The sequence below is a fragment of the Vombatus ursinus genome, unplaced genomic scaffold, assembly GCF_900497805.2.
Source record: "Vombatus ursinus unplaced genomic scaffold, bare-nosed wombat genome assembly UNPS02009770.1, whole genome shotgun sequence".
NCBI classification, from domain to species: domain Eukaryota; kingdom Metazoa; phylum Chordata; class Mammalia; order Diprotodontia; family Vombatidae; genus Vombatus; species Vombatus ursinus.
This window is the reverse complement of record NW_020949548.1, coordinates 2,114,091-2,134,082: the sequence shown is the minus strand read 5'-3', so window position 1 is coordinate 2,134,082 and position 19,992 is coordinate 2,114,091. Positions and strand designations below refer to the sequence as shown.

At 38.9% G+C, this 19,992-nt stretch overlaps 1 protein-coding gene across 1 annotated transcript; it reads right to left on the bottom strand.

Annotated features, from left to right (window-relative positions):
• Window positions 1-6,587: 6,587 nt before the first annotated feature.
• LIN7C (lin-7 homolog C, crumbs cell polarity complex component) lies at window positions 6,588-17,620 on the bottom strand. The gene is made up of 5 exons (XM_027852662.1): window positions 17,543-17,620; window positions 11,341-11,459; window positions 10,986-11,057; window positions 7,621-7,830; window positions 6,588-7,081 (listed from the first exon to the last, which is right to left on the bottom strand). The coding sequence occupies exons 1-5, from the start codon at window positions 17,577-17,579 to the stop codon at window positions 6,926-6,928; spliced, it is 594 nt and encodes a 197-aa protein (XP_027708463.1). The 5' UTR covers window positions 17,580-17,620; the 3' UTR covers window positions 6,588-6,925.
• Between the last annotated feature and the right edge of the window lie 2,372 nt (window positions 17,621-19,992).

Genomic DNA, 19,992 nt, shown 5'->3' with positions numbered 1-19,992 from the left:
CCAAAACCAGTAACTTCGAATTCTAAACTTTAACTTCACTAAGCACCTAAGATATTGTGCAATTAGGAATTTAAGTGTATAAATCAACTTCAAATATGGGAGTAATCAATTTTAAGCAAAACCTGTGTGAAATCAAAACTTAGAAAACAAATCCAAGGTTACTTTATAAAATAATTTTGTGCTTTACAAATTTACCAAAGGATTCCTTTGAAGGGCAAACTTCTGATTACATGGAAAATCTCCATTTGATGTAAAAACTTTCAGGGACATACCTAATTCATCAATCAATAAGCACTTATGTACCTATTCCATACCAGGTACTACACTAAGTGCTGGGAATATGAAGACTTCCTTCAAAAGAGGTTATAGCTCTCTTTACAAAAATAAAGATTGAGGATACTTCTTATTCATACAACTTGAACTCCTGAAAAATTAGTTTTAGAAATTAGGTTCATAAAAATAAAACGCCTTATTTTAGAAGAATGCTTCTATTAACAAAATTTTTACTTGTCCACATGTTTGCTCCTTAACAAGGAGGAACAAGTGATGAAGTGGACGGAATGATGGACTGGGAGTCAGGAAGATAAGGGTCCAAATACCGTCTCAGACACTTACTCGCTGTGACCATGTGCAAATTACTGGTCTGTGCCTTGGTTTCCTCATCTCTAAAATGGTGTTGATTTCAATGGCTTAAAGTCTTTTCAGTTTCAATCTGATTGTCAGACTCTAACCTGAACCACAAGAATTCAAGTATTTCATCAATCCAGGAACGTATGTATGGCTTCACCTTTACGGGAACTCCTGCCACTGATAAGGATTATGAGAACTCTACGCCTTAGGAGTCACTATCTGTGAGGGGTTTAACCCCCAAAATTCACTACCTCGTGGCTAACATTCTGGTGATAAGCCTCTGATCTCAGTGGGCCTGTTTTTTGAAGAACAGACCATTGCCAATGTTGTATTTGAAGTTTTTCCAGTTTGGCAGGAAGGCCTACCAGAGTTTATGCTCCAAAGACATGGTCTTTAAAGTGAAGCATCTATTAAGTGCCTACTGTGTGTTACATATGGTACTAAGCACTTTACAGGTTTGTCTCACTTGAGCCTTACAAGCACCCAGGGTGGCAGGTGCTATTACAATTCCCATTTTTACAGTTGAGGGAACTGAAGTAGAGAGAGGTTAAATGACTTGTCCAGGATTAGAGTTGTGTCTGAAGCAGGATTTGAACCCATGTCTTTCTGACTCCAGGCCCAGCACGTCATCCGCTCTGCGACCTGGTTGTGTCAAGAACTTGGGGATCATGTCTGTGTAATAATAAGCATGAGTAGGACTTTATTGGGAGATTTAGAGTTAAAGGTATTAAAATCAAAACAAAATGTCCTCACATGAAAAGCTGAGTTTAAATTTCTTTCAATTAATGGATATTAAAATGTTCATGTTTGCTAAGTACATAATAAAAAAAAATTAAAAGATCCTGGGACTTGATTTTAGTTTAGTTTGTCCCCAAAAGTTTGTAAGCATTTATGAGTAAACACTATTCACTGGGAATCTAAAGAGAGTACAAGGATCTGACTTTAGTGTGAGATGTACTCCTTCTACTTGTACAGATTGTAGCCTCTCTGACCTTACCACTATCATCTGCTTGGTGGTTACTATTCATTCCATCTAACCCGAAGGTGAAACCTCCCTTTTGTGTTGTTTCTCCCTATTAGAACACGAGCACCTTAAGAACAGGGATATCCTGCTTTTTTATTTGTATCCCAATTGCTAAGCATAATGCTTTGCACATAGCAAGCATTTTATAAATGCTTTTACATTCATTCATTCACTGAATGGTCTTCAAAAGCTGCTGTGGCTGAAAAATTCATCACCCCACAGCTGACCCCAATGTCATGAGCTGGCTCCAACTTTAGCTGCAGCAGTCGACAAACAATAGTTTGTACCTGGGCCCATACATGAAACTTTTCAAGCTCGGCCTGATCTACTAAAACCTGTGCTCTGTTGGCAGTCTTTGAGAACCCAAGATCACCTTCTGTAACAATCCCAAAATCAGAATCACAGAAGTTGAGTTGGGGGGGATTTCAGAGGCCTTCCAGTTCAAGCCATATCTGAAAAGGAATCCTTATTACAGCATACCAGAAGAGTATTCTGTATCTTCCTGAAGATCTCCAGTGAGTAAGAGCACACCACTTCCCAAGGCTGTCCATTCCACTTTTCCCTCTAAATGCTTCCCCCTTCCTACTTTCCCTATTACTGAAGACAGCAACACCATCCTCCCAGTTCCTCTGGCTCACAACCTAGGTGTCACCCTGGATTCCTCTCTATCTCCCTCCCTATAGCCAAGTTGTTGCCAAGGCCTGACAATTTCTCCTTTGCAACATCTCTCAAACTTGCCCCCTTCACTCCTCTGACACTGCCACCCCTTGGTTTGGGCCCTCAACACCTCACACCTGTATACACTGCTGTATACTCTGCTTGCCTCAAGTCTCTCTCCAGTCAAATCCATTCTCCAATAAGCCAGTAAAGTGGTTTTCCTAAAGCACAGGTTTGATCATATCATCCCCCTACTCAATAAACTTTTGTGGCTCCCTATCATCTCCAGGATCAAATACAAAATACTCTGTTTGGCACTCAAAGTCTCTCATAACCTCCCCCTTTCCTACCTTACTTCCCAACACATAATTCTTCAAACTAGTGACACTGGCCCTCCAGCTGTTCCACAAGCAAGACACTCCATCTCTCAACTCCAGGCATTTTCTCTGGCTATCCCTCATGCCTGCAATGTTCTTCCTCCTCCATTTCAACTACTGACCTCCCTGGTGTCCTTTAAGTCCCAACTAAAATCCCACCTTCTATAGGAAGCTTTCCCCAACCCCTCTTAATTCTGGTGCCTTTCCTTTGTTAGTTATTTCTTATCTATGCTGTGTACAGCTTGCTTTGTATAGATTTGTTTGCATCTTGTTTCCCCATTAGATTGTAAGCTTCTTAAAAACTGTCTTTTGCTTCTTTTTGTATCCCCAGTACTTAGCACAGTGCCTAGGACATAGTAGATGCTTAATACATGTTTATGACCATCCTCAAGTCTTACTTTCTCAGCTTAAACATCTCCACTTCTGCATCTACATGTCCACTAATCATCTCCTTAACAATCTGTTTCAGAATTTCTCTATGACTGGAATTTAAACTTATTGGCCTAAAATTTGCAGACTCTATTAAATTTTTTTTTTAATAGCAATATCCTTTCTATTATCCAGGATCCTTCAATTATCCTTGCTGGGAGTGACTCTTTTCGAGTTCTGAGAATGTAATTCCTTTGGGACAAATGACCTGAATTTATTAAGGGCAACTAGGATACTCTTACAATCTTGATTTATCTTGGATGTCAACTCTCTGTCTGCCATTTTTGTTTTGTCCTTTCCAACGAAAAATTCCTTCCTTGAAAGCTTTGCTGAAGGGAAAGCGTAATCTGCCAAATCTTTTTGGCAGAACAAAAGACAATATAAAAAGTTTAAGTTAGAAAAGTCATAAACATACATTTATTCAGGAAATACAATTATTAAAGAGTAGTTGATGTTTCAAATGATTTTCCCACATTATAAAATATTCACAACATGTATTCTTTTTAAATCCACACCAAGTCATGCTCATATTCTATTTAGTTAAATCATCATCACCATCTTTTCTATTAAATGCTGCAATATCAATATTAAATGTAAACAAAGTACTTTAACAAAGCTAATTTGAAAAATAGCAAAATAAAATAAAATAATGACGGTATCTTTTAAACACATCTGGATCTTCAGGTTGCACACAACCAGACTACTATAATGTAGTGTTTATACGAATGATGAAATGCTCAAGTCATATAAAATGGTTTTGAAATTGTCAAAAAACATATTTCTCACTTGCACTCTTTTTGTTCTCCTAAATAATGAGCACTTTTTAAAAAAAAAATATAAAGCTACTACTGGAATTTATGTCTACAGAAAAAACACCCTTGGGCATATTTAAAATGTTAATATTGCCACTGACAAACTTCAATAAAAAAGAATGTAGGTCCTATTCACTTTCAGTTAAGGAATGGCTGCTAAATAACTTTACCAAATGCTAATCGCTAATGATTTTAAAAAAATAAATGGCAAGCTGAAGAAGATAAGCAATCACATTTACTACCAACTGTATTATTCTGAAATTCCAGTTACAAAGAGTTCTGTGTACTCAGGGCCCTGAAACAAGGAAAAAAACAAAACAAAACAACCTGCCTGCTCCCATTCCTTCACTTCACCCCCTCCCCCCATTAATACCTCTTAGAGTAAAAAGGAAATAAACTAAAAACTTTAGAGAAAAAAGTCAACCTCCTTATTCATGAAGCCTACCCTGACTTCCCACAGTCATTAGTGATCTGTCCTTCCCTAAGTTACCTTTTATTTCCTTTTCTGTGTGGATGCCCTATATCCTATTAGAAGGTCATGATTTTTGAGAGCTGGGACTATCTTGCCTGGTTCCTGGCATTATACCTTGCACATAAATGGTGGGGAGTTAATAAGCAATTTTTGAATTAAAATCAATCATGTTTTTATTGTGACACTGTGTTAAGTTTATTTAATTTATCGAGAAGTTCAAAGACCAAAGCTCCCTTTTCCTAATGTCCATATCAGATACCTTTCTATTCGATGTTACCTACGACTAACCACTGAGAGACCTAGATTACACTGAGAAGCCTGAATTTAATGAGAACAAAATGCTACTACTACTCATGCTTAGCAGTAGCTCAAGCGAAACTACTGTACTTGGCTCCCTTTAAGCTATCTTTATTTTAAGAGTTACAAAAAGGTGCCAACCCACACAAAGAACAGATTGTGGATTACTGTAGAAGGAAAAAAAAATTGCTTACTCAACTTACTAAATTTCAACACTAAAAAAGATTTAACTTGGCTGACAGAGTTGAAACAGCTGAGATGCTGAACCAGGAAGCCATAATTTATAATGAAATGTTGACACACCCTTAAAAACTATTGCAGCTGTAGCTATACTAAAATAAGATTTCTTTAGGGTATGCTTACCCTGTAATGCAAGATACACAAGTTTTACAATAATATTATTGTTTTTATTTGCACCTATACCTCTCTTTAATATATAACTCTACAACAAATATTTCTAATAATTTTTCACTTAAATTAAAATATGTCCATAATTCTACACTATTTTGGTCTCAACATTTTAAAACATCAATTAATCCTGAAAAATATACAGTTTAACAACATGATCTTACCAATACAAGAAACATTTTGTAGTGGACTAGAGACATATTCAACCATGCAATCCAGTGCTCAATACCTAAATGATAAATAACAATGTTGTGATTTACTCCTTACTATAAAAACCATTGAAAACTGGAATAAGCTTTAAAGACTCACAGTGCTAACAAACATGCAGAAAAATATATATATATATATATATACATACACACACACACATATATATATAATTGTCCTTTAGAAATATTACAAAATGCCAACTTTTTACAATGGGTCAGATAATTATGCAAAGTTTTCTCACCTTAGTTCGACATTAGATCTTCCTTTTAGCATCTGTCATTTATTAGATTAAGATAAAAAACCTTCATGTTATCCAGTATAATCTTTGACTAAAGAGGAATATGCCTCCTAATTCTAATTTCAGCCTTTGAAAATTACCCTACTAACTGTTAAAGGTATACTTGTAAGCTGCCTTTCAGAGAAACAGTGACATCCAGTGGACAAATGAATGAGGTATCCCCTTAAGTTTTCATCATCATATCTGAATCATGATCAGTGTTACATGCTCCATTTTGAAATTCTCTGCTAGAGCAAAGAATCTGCCACTGGGACACATTCTTGTAAATGAATTAATTAAAAATTAACTAATATCGTGAATACATACTCCCATCTTCCTTTCAATTAAAATCTTCATTCAAAACTGGTCAATGAAAAGTGTAACTCATTGGGCTAGTATGACATTACTATTTTTCCTATGTCTACTACTCATCTCCCCTAAGAACACTGGCTCATGTCTACAAATGACAGGACTGCAACATATGAATTTACCTAAATAAAAATGAATGCTACCAAAAAAGAGTAAGATAAGTGTGAATAAGATGAACTTTGAAATAGCTTCTACATTTTGAGATTTAAGAGATTTTGTTGAATACAAATTAGTTAGAAAGATGTAATCAGAGAACAATCAAATTACATCCTCCTGTCCCACTATTCAAATATAATGAAAGAACAACACTTCTTAGGAATGACTGTTTCAGTTTAAAAAATTTGCTTTTATAAATCAGTATAAATAAATACTCATTGCATATGTCTCAAATAATGGTAAAAAACCTCAATTGTCATACTGAGTTAAAATCGCATAAATTATATATGTCAAATAGAGTGCTGATGTTAATATTGACTACGTAATACAGATTGTGATGAACCGTGATTTCTGATGGTATGCTTCATTTCTTGTAAAACTACAAAGAAATTTCACAGGTTAAAAAAACAGCAAAAAAGAGTCAAAGACTTGTTACCATTAAATAAGCAAACGAAGCTTTTAAAAATTATGAATGTAAAAGTACATTTTAATATTTAAAAAGCATTTTTAAAAGTCTATAACAACTTTATGACAAAAACTTCATTTGAAAAAGGTTTTTAAAAAGAGCTGGACAGAATTGCCCTCATTGCCTTTTACTTTTCTTGTCAGAAAAAAAGGGAAAGCTTCTCTGTAACCATAATTGATGTTAAAACAGGTATTTATAAAGTGGTAAATAGTATTTTATGAGAATTTTTTTTTAATACAATCCCGGTCAGTGCAGCCCTCAATAGGTCCTAAGTAAAACTGTTTTAGCTAAATGCAAAATGGAATACAAAGTTTATTAATAAGGGGTGTATATACAGTACATTAAGTCTGTTGCCTGCGTTTTGCTGACCTCATTTTTTCAAACCTTGACTCCATCTCTTCTAAAACCTTAGGTGTATATCGCACGACTAATTTAACTTTTCCTTGTGCTGCTTTTAGCAGTTCCACAGCTTTTTCATGGTGTTCTCCTTCAACACTCTTAAAAAAAAAAAAGAATAATGCCATTAGCAGGAAATTCCAAAACAATTTTATAAGATCCTAAAACATTTAAAAGCTTCAGTGCTATGATTTTAAGTTTATAATGCAGGTCAATTATTACCTATGATTTTCATCAGGGTGAAATATGTTGCTCAATGATATTCTCAATCTTGGTATTCATATTTAATTCCCAAATAACAATGGTCAAATAACTTGTTATTATTTTCCCAAGTCAGAGATCAAGCATGCAATCTGTTTCATAATTTGTTTCTATATCTGGCCAAGTCACGCTGTTCAGTTAAATGTTTGTCCTACGCATTCAAAAACAAAACCAGAGCTCACAAAACCATACTTACCACTGCTAATTTACACTGTTAAATGAGTGTTTTCACTTATGGACCACTTGTTTTCTAATCTTTAAACAGCACTATAAAATTTTTTTCCATTTTCCTCAAAATTACTTCTCTTTAGCTTCTATGAACAACATACATCCTCATGTGGTCACAACACATTATTGCAACTATAAAGATCATTCCTACCACTCCATTAACGGACAGGAGTTGATCCCCACGTTTCAGTCCCCCGTGTCTATCAGCTATACCACCAGGAATGATCCGAGAAATGTAGATAGGAGAGTTTTGCTCTTTGCCTCCCATAATATTGAATCCAAGTCCCTCTTCAGTTTTCGGTAATTCAACAACTCGAGGATGAGAATGTCCTTCACTGGCAGCAAAGGCAGCAACGGTAGCCTGAAAGAAGGATACTTTGACTCTTAACTACACATACATATAAAGGTCCAATATTAGCTTGGTTAGACACAGAACTAAGAGGGGCATCTTCTTCAATTGATGTTAAACAGAGCAAACTTTTTTAGTCATTTCTGTAACAGAGTTTAAAATCAATCAGCACATGCCACTTAGCAGTTTGGAAAGTAAGTGATCAAAGTGTTAGGGATAGTAGATACCCTCTAAAGGGGAAGATTACTGAAGAGAGTAGGTTCTTGGATTGTACAATCATTGTTAAATTTTACCCCCACCCCCACTCCCCGCCGTAAGTATACTTGTGTGGCAGTTCAGAGTACTGGACATTAAGTCAGGAAGATCTGGGTTTGAATTTTATTGCTGACACATACTAGCTATGATAAATGACTATGAGCAAGTCATTTAACCTCTGTTCACCTCAGCTTCCTGAATTGTCATGGGATGAGGGCTAGACATGTGATTTCATCAACATAAGGAATTTTCAGGTGAGGAAACTCCTACCAACGCTGGTCAACACCTTCACTGCAACTTACAGTCTTAAGAGTGTTACACAGAAAGGGCACTGAGAGGGTTAAATGACTCACCCAGGGTCAGAAGCAGGCCCTGAACTCAGGTCTTCTTGACTTACAGGTTGTCTCTCTAAGCACTACAATACATTGCCTCTCAAATGTGGATAATACCTGTAGGACGTCTCACTTGTTTTTCTAGGCTCAAGGGAAGCAAAGTGCTCTGCAAACCTTAGAAGTGACATGAACAAGTTTATCATTTACAAAGTACTGTCCTTCCAATAGTCATGAGCTCAAAGATGAGGTGACCTGCCCAAGCTTATAGGTTTCAGAGCTGAGACTTGAAACAGGTTTTCCAATTTCAGTTATGTCATTTCCACTATGCTACAAGGTCTTTTTTGAATATCTGATGTAGTACCTGCCAAGGGTAGGGGTTTCTTTATGTTGTCTATCCCCAATGTATACCAAATAAGTGATAATTAAAGTGAATATCATCAGGTACTTCCTTACTATGTTCATTACTGGACCACTACAAAGTCATTAATTCCTGAGCTACCCCTGGAATTGAAACAAGATTCAGTAAGACAATGGTCTAAACATTAAGGCTAAAATCATAGGCTTTACTGTCCTTTTAAATATTACTCTATTACTCTTTTCAAGTGAATATGAAAAGGTTGAACTGTACTACTTGAAGTAGAATAAAATCTAATCACACACACACACACACACACACACACACACACACACACGCATCTGCATATACAAACACGTGAAATCGTCAGTGATGAGAGTCAAAAGACATGCTATGGCCAATTAATCAACAAATATTTAATAGCAAGGAAGCTAGGTGCCACAGTGGATAGAGTGCTGGACTTAGGGGCAGGAAGACTCATCTTCCATGAATCTGGCCTCACATACTCATTAGCTGTGTGACCCTAGGCAAGTCACTTAACCCAGTTTGCCAGGACAATAAATACACATAAAAACATATGCAGCATAAGTTTAAACATAAACATAAACAAAGCAGTTAAATATAAGGTGGTCTCTCAGAAGGACACTATGAGGAAGCAGGAAAGGCTTCATGAAGATGGTGCCTGAGCTGGGTCTTCAAGGAAGACAATGACTCTGAGGGCACATAAGAAGGAAATTGTTTCTAGGCATACAGTTGGGCTAGTCGTGTTGTATGTGGATTGAAGAATGTGGGAGGGAGAGTAATATCCAATAGGGTTAGAAAGATAGTTTGAGACGAGGTTGTTTAGAGCTTTAAAAACTAAACAGAGTTGATATGTGTATAGGAGGCACTGGAGTTATGGAACTTGGGGGGAAGGAGGAGATGAGAAATTTGCTGCAATAATCCAGGTGAGGTGATAAGGCTCTTATCTAAAATGTTGGCTGTGTGAGTGGAGAGAAGTGGGTCACGTACGAAGAGAAGTTGTGAAGGTAGAAACAGAAAGATTTGGTAACTGATAGGATACTGATAGGTCAGGAAGACTGAGGACAGGATGATGCTGAGAAAATGAATCTGAGACACTAAAAGGATGGTGTTATCTTTGAAAATAGAGAAGTTTTGGAAGAGGGGAAAAGTAATGACTTCAGTTTTAGACAGACTGAATTTAAGATTGTCTCCAGGATATCTAATTTGAAATGTCAGAGAGAAACAACAGGTGATTCAAAACTAACGCTAGTGGGAGGGACCAGGGCTGGATAACTATCTATTTCTAGATATAGAGGCAGTGATATAAATCTATCTCTCTATGTATCTACACATACATACATATATACATACATACCTACACACACATATCGGGGAGTCATCTGCATAGAGATGACAGTTAAATACATGAGATCTTTGATAATGTTACAGAGAGACTAAAGGGTTTGGAGAAGGTGCCTGACAGAACACTGGGGAACACTCACGGTTAGGGGGTATGAAATGAATTGATGAGCTCGCAAAGGAGACTGAGGAGGAGTGGCTCAGTCAGACAGGAGACAAACCAGGAGACAGTAGTGTCATGAAAATCCACAGAGGAGAAAGGACCAGCAGGAAAGGGTGGTCAACAGCGTCTATTACAGATCACTGGTGACTTTAGACAGAGCATTTTCAGTTAAATGATGAGGATGGAAGTCAAAAAGGAAAGGGCTTAGGAATGGAGTAGAGGCAGCAAGAGTACACAATGTTTTCAAAGAATTTGGTCAAGAAAGGGAGAGATATATGACAAATGCTTGAGGGGATGATGGGGTCTAAAAGTTTTTTTTTTAAGGATAGAAGAAACTTTGGCATGCATGTTTGAAGATAGTATAGAAGAAAAGAGTTGAAAGGGAGATACTCAAAAGAGAAAGAAAGATGATTGAGGTTGTAATTTTCTGGAGAAATGGGGAGAGAATGGCATCAAATGCAGATGTAAAGGCTTTGGCCAGGAGAAAGGTCACCTCCTTGTCAGAGAATGCGGGAAAGGAAGAGTACAAGATGCCATCAAGGAGTTTTGAGCTCTCAATACACCACGTCACCTTCCCTCTCCCAGTCTGAAAAAAAAGTTTCAATATATCCCCTTTTTATTATAGTTTTATTATTTTCTTATTTTAAATCTCTAGTTTTTGTGATATAATATAGCACTTTTGATATCTAAAAACTTTTACCTTGGCAGTAGCATTAGCTCTCACTTCAGGACTACTGCTGATATCCACAGTTTCATAAACGTGTTCATAAACCTGAAAACCAAAAGTCATTGGGGGTAATTTTTACTTAATCTTAGAACATTTTAAACACCTAGATTGAATTATACATGTTAATCTAGTTTTATGTATAGTCAGGCATCTTTATCAAATTATTTTACATCGAAATTTTTCATAAATAAAATCCCTTGTGGTTATGTTTCACTTTATTTAGGTTAAACATATTATGAAAATATTGCCTTATGAGAGTAACTAATTAGCTCATGCTGTCAACCACAATAAATATCACTAACAAGGTATTTTAGTCAAATGTTCTCACCTCTCTCACAGCATTGCAGAACTCACTTTGAAGGACCCTTTGCAAAGCCTGAAGTTTTTGTGGTGGTACTTCCCCACTCCTTTGTAGTTTTTCTAATAATTCAATTGCTCTACAAATATCTGCAGGTAAAAACAAATACAAGCACATATTCCTTGAATAGTTTCTCTAAATATATACCTAACAATTTTATAAATTAAGATACTAGGGCATATCAACAGAAATTGACGAATAACTGATACTTACAGAGCACTTTAACATTTGCAAAGCATTTTAGATACATTAACTCATTTGAGCCTCATAACCACCCTGTGAGGCACATATCATTATACCTATTTTACAGATATGGACATCAAGGTTCAGATAGGTTAAAGGAATTACACAGGCAGTAAATATGGGAGACAGAATATGGATTCCAGTCTTTCTGATTCCAAATCTAGCACCATATCCAACATGCTACACTGTCTCTTGATATTTAGAAGATAAAAAGTGGGAAGGGATGTTATTGAAAACTAGAAGGAATTCTAAGATATCCAATAAGATTAGGAAAAAATGTTGATTTAAAAAAATCAAATTGATAACACAAGCATACCATCTGGAATATAGCACCTGTGAGACAAGATAAAATGGACAATTCTGATTACATCAAATGCAGCTAAGATTAGAAGAGAAATGGTAACTGAGAAAAAAAAACAACGTTGTAATAAGTTTCTCTGATAAGGTCTCATTTTCCATATATAGAAATAACCAATTCAAATTTATAAGAGTAAGAGTCATTCCTCAGCTGATAAATGGTCAAATGATACAAACAGGCAGTAATCAAGGGAAGAAATTCAAGCTATCTATAGTCACATGAAAAAATGCTTCAAATCATCACTACTAATTGGAGAAATGCAAATTAAAGTAACTCACTTCATAGACATCATATTGGCCAAGTTGCCGAAAAAGAAAAATGGCAAATGTTGGAAGGGATGTGGGAAACCAGTACACTGATATGCTATTGATAGAGCTATAAAAATTGGTACAGCAAGGGCATCTGGGTGGTATAGTGGATAGAGCACTAGCCCTGGAGTCTGGAGGACCTGAGTTCAAATCTGACCTCAGACACTTACTTAGCCCTGTGACCCTGGCCAAGTCACTTAACCCTGATTGCCTCGGGTGGGGGGGGGGGAAGAATCCTAGAAAAATTGCTACAGCCACTCTGGAAAGCAATTCTGAATTGTCTTTAAAGTTATTAAACTGTGCAAACTCTCTGCTCTATGGTTACCACCACTAGACCTAAACCCCAAAGAGACTGAAGGTAGAGGAAAAGATATGTACAAAAATATTTATAGCTGTTCTTCTATGGTGGCAAAGAACTGAGAACTAAGGGAGTATCCATCAATGCAGGAATGCTGAATAAATTATGGTATATAAATGTGATGGAATATTATTGTGATGTAGGATGATAAAGGGGACAGTTTCAGAAAAACCTGGGAAGACTTATACAAACATCATAATGTAGAATAAAGTGAGCAGAGCCAGGAGAACAATTTATACAAAAACAGCACTGCTAAAGCAAACAATTTTAAAGACCTAAGAGCTCTCAACAATACAATGGATCAACCATGATTCCAGAAGACCGATGATGGATTGTACCCACTTCCTGACAAATAGGTGATGGACTAAACATACACAATCAGACACGTTTTTGGATAATGTTTTGCATGACGTGCATATTTGTCAAAAAGTTTTTCTTTTCTTTTCTTCCCCTTGGAGGCTGTGTGGGAAAAGAAGGTGGGAGAGAAAATAAATGCTTTTTAATTGAAAAAATAAAGAAAGGAAAATAGCACCCTTGTAAAACAATATTTGTTTACTATAGTTTTCAAGAGAAAAGACTAGGGGCTTAGCATAGATATATGACCACACCAATAATGTTTCAAAAAACTTTACAGTATATCAAGAACAAATTTCTTTTTGAACAATGAAGTTAGTCAACATTGATTCTATGCCTATTATTAATAGACCAGAGACTTGTACAGTACAAGCTGCAGAATTAGGAAGCAAAAATTACTTTCCTTTCGCCAGGAAATAAGAGAATTAAGTGGAGAAACCAAATTAAAACACATTCTCAGGTGTATATATGTGCTGTACTTAGTATACAAAATTAATATATCAATGGGACATGTTCTCTGAGTTATTTTGACAATAATGGTGATGAATTTGCATTGACTGACCTACTTCACATGGAAACCATTTACAAGGTGGCTAGTGGAAAAGGCAAGTGGAAAAAGATTATAAGGCTGCTTAAGTAAACAGACTGCTTGGCATAAATGGCGGTGGCCCCTTTGGAAATGTGTTTAAGTGCATCTTATCATTTTAAATGTTTAATAAGCTAAACAAGAATATTTTTTGATCCTTTCACCTCAACTTGGATAGTTCTCCATTTACATTTCTTCAAGTAGGGATGAACAATGTCCATTGAACCTACTGCGCCTTTTGCTGATATTAGGAGAAGGAAGGTCCAAAGACATTTTCCCCTGTCATTTGAGGGAGTAGGGCAGGGAGCACAAAGGAAAGAGTGATGGACTTAGAGCTAAAAGGCTTCAATGTGAATCCTGACTCGGCTATTTGCCACCTGTATGACAATGGGCACTATCTCTCGAGGCCTTAGTAACTAGTTTATAAAATGAGGGGGTTGGATTACATGGCTTCTAAGGTTCCTTTCAGCTCTACATCTACAATCTTATGATTCTAAGTCATGAATTTGATATTACTCATTTCACTTCACTACTGGGGATTTGTTTTATAGGATTAGCAAGGATTTCTTTGTGTTTCCAGCTGTAATGCAGCCATGTACACAAAGTATGAGAATGTTAGAGACAAAAGGCAGAGCAAAATTCTTTACCTCAACTTTAAAGGATTAAAAACTGAATTTATGCTAATCAAATTTAGTGGTAATAAGACCCCTTTCCTCCTAATTTTCTTAGAAATCAACTATTATCCAGGATGGCTGATAAACAGGGATTTCTGGTTATTCAAGTATTACAGCTAAGAGTTACCATATTTGGTGCACATATTAACCAAGTATTAGAATACAATAAAATATACTCCACTAAATGACAGTGAACATGATCTGAGCACGCACTATTTGCAAAACTCAATCTGTTTTGATGATTCAGAATGCACTTCAGACTACTGAAGGGCTCAAGTCATCATTATGAACATCAGTCATCCCTGTACTCTAGATGGGCAGAAGTATCAGTTAAAAGAATTACGTTTAATAAAATGCCAAAATAACAGTTTACTGTAATTTGATTTTCTTGTCATGATAAATTGCTATCACTAATAGTTCATCCAATTATAGCTTTTACCATTCTACTATCATTTGAAACAAAGAAGCAGAGACAAAACTGAAAATTGGAAAGAGAAAGTATCATTACCAAAAATAGATGCTAGAGGTGACGCCTCATGCAATTATTCTATCCAGTATTTAAATATACAAAAGAACACTCACTGTCAACATGTTAGAATTCTAAAACTAGCTTTTAAGAAAAAACAAAACAAAACACCTACTCCTATTTGACACCAAACAGATTTGTTCCCTAGCATAAACCATAGTAGTTTGGTACCAAGGAGGGGGATACTACAGCCTTGTAGTTTAAGCAAACTTTTTAAGAGCATTAAATCTCCTGGAAAAACTGATACTTTAATTAACAGGCTGGTGGAACTGAGATGGGTGAAGGGACAGACCTGTGTTTAGCCTCTAATGAAGCACATAAAATGTACAAAAAAGTATCTAAATGATGAGCACAATAAGAATAAGAGAGTAAATGTTTGTGAGAAAGGGAAAAGAGCAAAATATTTTTATATAGAATGGTGGGGACCTGCAACTTCATTTATGTAGAAAACTCCTGAAACTCTCTCAAAGAACTCTGAGACCTCAGCAATCTGTAGTCTTATAGAGTTTTCTGAAGCAATGACTCGGTCAGGGTCACAAAGCCAGTGTATTAGAAGTGGGACTTGTATACAAGTCTTCTGTGAAGCCTCCACTTTCTATGTTGAGTACTAAACACAACACCCTAAAAATGTGACATATCCTTAGAGACTAAAGCTACTTAAAATTCTGGAAGTATAATTATAATCTGGAAGATAATTTTAATTCCTTTTTTATTTTTATTCCTACAAAAAAGTTAATTTGGTTTTTTTTATGTTAATCACGTATTCCAAAAACAGATGAACCCAGAATTTTGCCTAAATGTGTTAAGAAAGTTCTGTTTAATGTAATAATATAAAAGAATATTTTTAGGGTAGAAAAGAATTTTAAAATCCTTTAACACTAACCAAGCAACGGAAAACTCAATTAATTCAAATCATCTTATTTCACCTATGCTCCTGAGCAATGAACAACTTTCTCCTGGTCAGTCCAAAGTCATTAACCAACTATAGCTTGGTGGTATGGGAGCAATAAGTCTACATCACAAGGAAATTGGTCTTTGCTCCTTGAGAACTTAACTCTACCCCTAGCTCAGATGAGTCATCTGGCCTCATTCACTGCTCAATGGTCGTTTAACCTTAAGAACACTCAGAGTTTAAGAAAATAACACCCATCTTTTCCTGTATGATTTGATCCTTTCCAGGCCAGGCAATCACTGACCCTTTACATAAAATATTCTTTGTGAAGTATGTGGTTTGAATAGCCGTAACGTGTGAATTTGTAGGCGTGGGAGTGATGTATGTGGCCAGGTAAATGAGGTAATGTCTACCTGATACGTATGATTTAATAGAGGTGTTATGTTGTGTGTATACCTAGACAGTGTAAAAATGGACAATATATTTGGTACGTATGTGTGGCTGAAAGGAAGAAATGTAATCTGTTCTCAGAGTGTTCAGTGCATCTGGGGAGTAAAGAGAGTAGTTTATATTTAGCAGGTATTAACAGAGCAGTGTGTGTGTGGGGGGAGGGGAATGAGTGTAAGTGTGTGTATATATTCATATACACACAGACATAAAAACAGACATGTACAAACATATATTTACATGTGTATATAGGCAGAGAGATTTTGTGTGTAATTGAGGTTGGGGGAGGGTATAAGGACAGGTAACCGTAGGTTCACCTAGACAATTTATCTGTTATATCCAAAGTGTGTAAGTCTGCTATAAAACACAGAGCAGTCTGTGTTTTATGTCTCCAAATCCTGACTCTGTCACTGGAAATAATAGCTAGCACTTATAGAACCCTTTAAGGTTTGCAAAACACTACAAATACGTCATTTGATCCTCATAACAAGTATGGGAAGTAGGTGCTATTTTACAGATGAGGACACTGAAGCAGAGATCAAATAACTTGACCAGGGTCACACAGCTACTAAGTATGAGACAGGATTTGAACCCGGCTCTTCCTGACTCCCAGTCCACAGCTTTATCTAGCTGGCCCAGTGAAAAAGGTGGGAGACCCTGGCACCCCTCCCCAGGGGTGCCAAAAGCCCCGTGCAGCTTTGGTCAAGTCACTTAACCTCACCTGTAATAGGTTATTTTTACGTGTGTATATATATATATTACATACACACACACACACACGTATATATAGGTTATGCAGATGACCTATAAGTTGCCTTTCGATTCTGAACCTCCGATTCCACGACACTGTCTGGAGTCAGAAAGGTCGGGGGTCTACCACACCGCCGCACGGGTCTGGGGCGGGCGAGCCTGGCCAGCCGGCTTGGAGGCGCCTGGAGATGCACGGGCACGCAAGGCCTGAGCGTGCTTGGGGAGGGGAGGTGGCAGGCAGCCTGTGAAAAGTACCGTGATTTTCACTCTGGTCTCTGAGTCTGCGGCACCGAGCACAGCGCCCGGTATACAGTAAGAACTTACTAAGTGCCTGCCGGCTATCAGACCGGGATTCTGCGGCTGTGACTGACGGGCTGATGTGGGTGGAAGGGCGGCGCAGGTGGCTGCTGCGCGGTGGGCCGGTGCTGTGGGTGCCTCGGGCCCGTGGGTCAGTCCCGAGGGAGGAGGTTCCGGCCCGAGCGGGCCTCGCTCCAGGCCGGCCGTGGGTGGGCGTGCCCGGCTCCCGCCCCGGCCTGGGACGTCCCGGCGGGGCCCCCCTCCCGCCTGGATCCGGCCCTGGCCCCTCCTCGGGGAAGGGGCCCTGCCCTCCCCCACTCCTCCCCCACCGTCTCCTCCTCCTCCGGCCCCGCGTCCTCCCCGCGGCCCCAGAGCTCACCCCTCTCCAGCCTCACAGGTTCCCCCAACGCCGCCATCTTCTCCCCCCCGCGCGCGGCCCGACGGGAAATAATGACAAACGACGGTTCGCGGCGTGCCTCAGTAGCGCCTCCAGGGGCGGGGCCTAGCGAGCGGCGGGGAGGAAATACCGCGAGATCTCGAGGGAGGGCGGGGCTGCGGGCTCGCTTGAGCGTGCGCCGGGAGGTGCGTGCGCGTGCGCGGTCCCGCTTTTTCTCTTTGAGTTGCTCAGTTTGTAAACCGTGCAGGCTGGGGCTCGCTCTCTCTTACTCCAACCAGGTTCCTTGCCCTGCCATTCCCCTTCCCCCACCAAGTTTGTAGGTTGGGTATGAAGACAAGTTAGGAGGCGTCAGCCTGGCGAAGGAGAGGTCTGGGATAGAAAGCCAATCAGGAAGACGTCGATTCAGGTTCTGCCCCTGACACATTTTGGCTCTGCGACTCTGGGCAAACCCTCTCTGAGCCTCAGTTTCCTCATCTGTAAAATGGGAAAAGTACTTACTGTCCGCCTCGCAGGGTAGTTCCGAGGAGCAAAGCAGGTGATACACGAGGTGTCCCTTGAAGTCTTAGTGCAGTTTAAGTTTTTGTCAATTTAAAACTACACTAAGACTTTGGGGACACCCCATCTATCTATATATAGATGGAAAATTTTTTAAATCTCTCTGTAGACAGGTTTACGCACACCTGTATTACCTGCATACTTCCTATTACATGTAACATGCACTACATATATAGCGTAAGCATCAGAGAGGTTTACTTATAGGAATCTATAGTATGTGTTTTTATATTTATACATATATATATGTTTTATATAGGAACAGAAACTTTGAAAACCTTAAAGCACTATACAAATCTCAGGTATAATATATTACCCTGGGCTAATAATCTAACCTCTGAGTGCTCTGGGCAACTCAAAACTAAATTGGGGCTAAGATGCTACCTGCATTGGTAGACTGCATGTAGTTAGGGAGAAGGGGGAGCTCCCAGCACCGGTGACATCACAAGTCATAGGCTGCTAGTTTGGAGGTGGGGTGGGGAGAGAGAGAGACAGAGACAGAGGGAGAAGGAGAGAGAGACAGAGGCAGAGACAAGAGGGAGAAGGAGAGAGGCAGAGAGAGAGACAGAGGGAGAAGGAGAGAGAAAGAGAGACAGAGAGAGAGACAGGGAGAAGGAGAGAGAGAGAGAGGCAGAGACAGAGGGAGAAGGAGAGAGGCAGAGAGAGAGAGACAGAGGCAGAGACAGAGGGAGAAGGAGAGAGGCAGAGAGAGAGACAGAGGGAGAAGGAGAGAGAAAGAGAGACAGAGGGAGAAGGAGAGAGACAGAGGCAGAGACAGAGGGAGAAGGAGAGAGGCAGAGAGAGAGAGACAGAGGGAGAAGGAGACAGAAAGAGAGAGAGAGAGACAGAGGGAGAAGGAGAGAGAAAGAGAGACAGAGAGAGAGACAGAGGGAGAAGGAGAGAGAGAGAGAGGCAGAGACAGAGGGAGAAGGAGAGAGAGACAGAGGGAGAAGGAGAGAGAAAGAGAGACAGAGGGAGAAGGAGAGAGAGAGAGAGGCAGAGACAGAGGGAGAAGGAGAGAGAGACAGAGGCAGAGACAGAGGGAGAAGGAGAGAGAGAGAGATGCCTATCATGCAGGCAGATGCAGTGTCTCCAGCACGTTTGCCATGACACGGGTTACTGACTTTTTGTAAAAGCCCTGTTCAGCAAGACAATTAGCTAACGTGTCCAGAGCCCCGTCAAGCTTTGTGTCCTAAGCTGGGTGGAACCCAGGGGAATGAGTGACTTGTCTCTGTTCACATCTTTCAGCCACCTCCAGAGCCTTCATCAGACTGGGTTTTCCCACACAGTCTAATGCTTTCTCGGCTACTTCACTTTGCCTCTCATGAGGGAATTATGTTGTGGTTGTGATGGGTTATGGGGCCCACCATTCAGTTTCAGAAGGCACCCCAAAACCTCTAGACCTCTTCAGTTGCTACTGCATCTCAGGATTTAAAAAAAAAAAGTGGGTGAGGGGAAGCGAATAAACATTTGGCATTGCTGATCCTAGCAATGACCCTGGGGTAGGTGCTATATTATCCCCATTTTATAGCAAGTGACTTATCCAGGTTACATACCCAAGTGTTTGAGGCAGGGTTTGCACTTAGGTCTTTCTGACTCCAGGCACAGCAATCTTCCAACTGAACCACTTAGCTGCTTCTGCAAAACTTACTTTTCAAGTGTTACTAACAGGCTAACTTCTGGCTCTACAGATAGTGCTTTTATCTCCAAAGCAGCTAAATCAAGGCACTTCGTTACAGTATAATTCAACAAATTTTATTAAGCACCAGAGCTGTAATTAGGAATTTTTGCACCCCAGCCAACACAGACACACACAGACACACGCACACACAGACACACACACACACACACACACACACACACACACACACACACACACA

Coding starts and splice junctions, on each gene's coding strand:
- LIN7C (XM_027852662.1), bottom strand. CDS start 17,579: ATGGCGGCGTTGGGGGAACCTGTGAGGCTGGAGAGGG. Junction 11,460..17,542: donor ACCTGTGAGGCTGGAGAGGG/GTGAGCTCTGGG, acceptor TTTTACCTGCAG/ATATTTGTAGAGCAATTGAA. Junction 7,082..7,620: donor TCCTGTCCGTTAATGGAGTG/GTAGGAATGATC, acceptor TTTTTTTTTAAG/AGTGTTGAAGGAGAACACCA.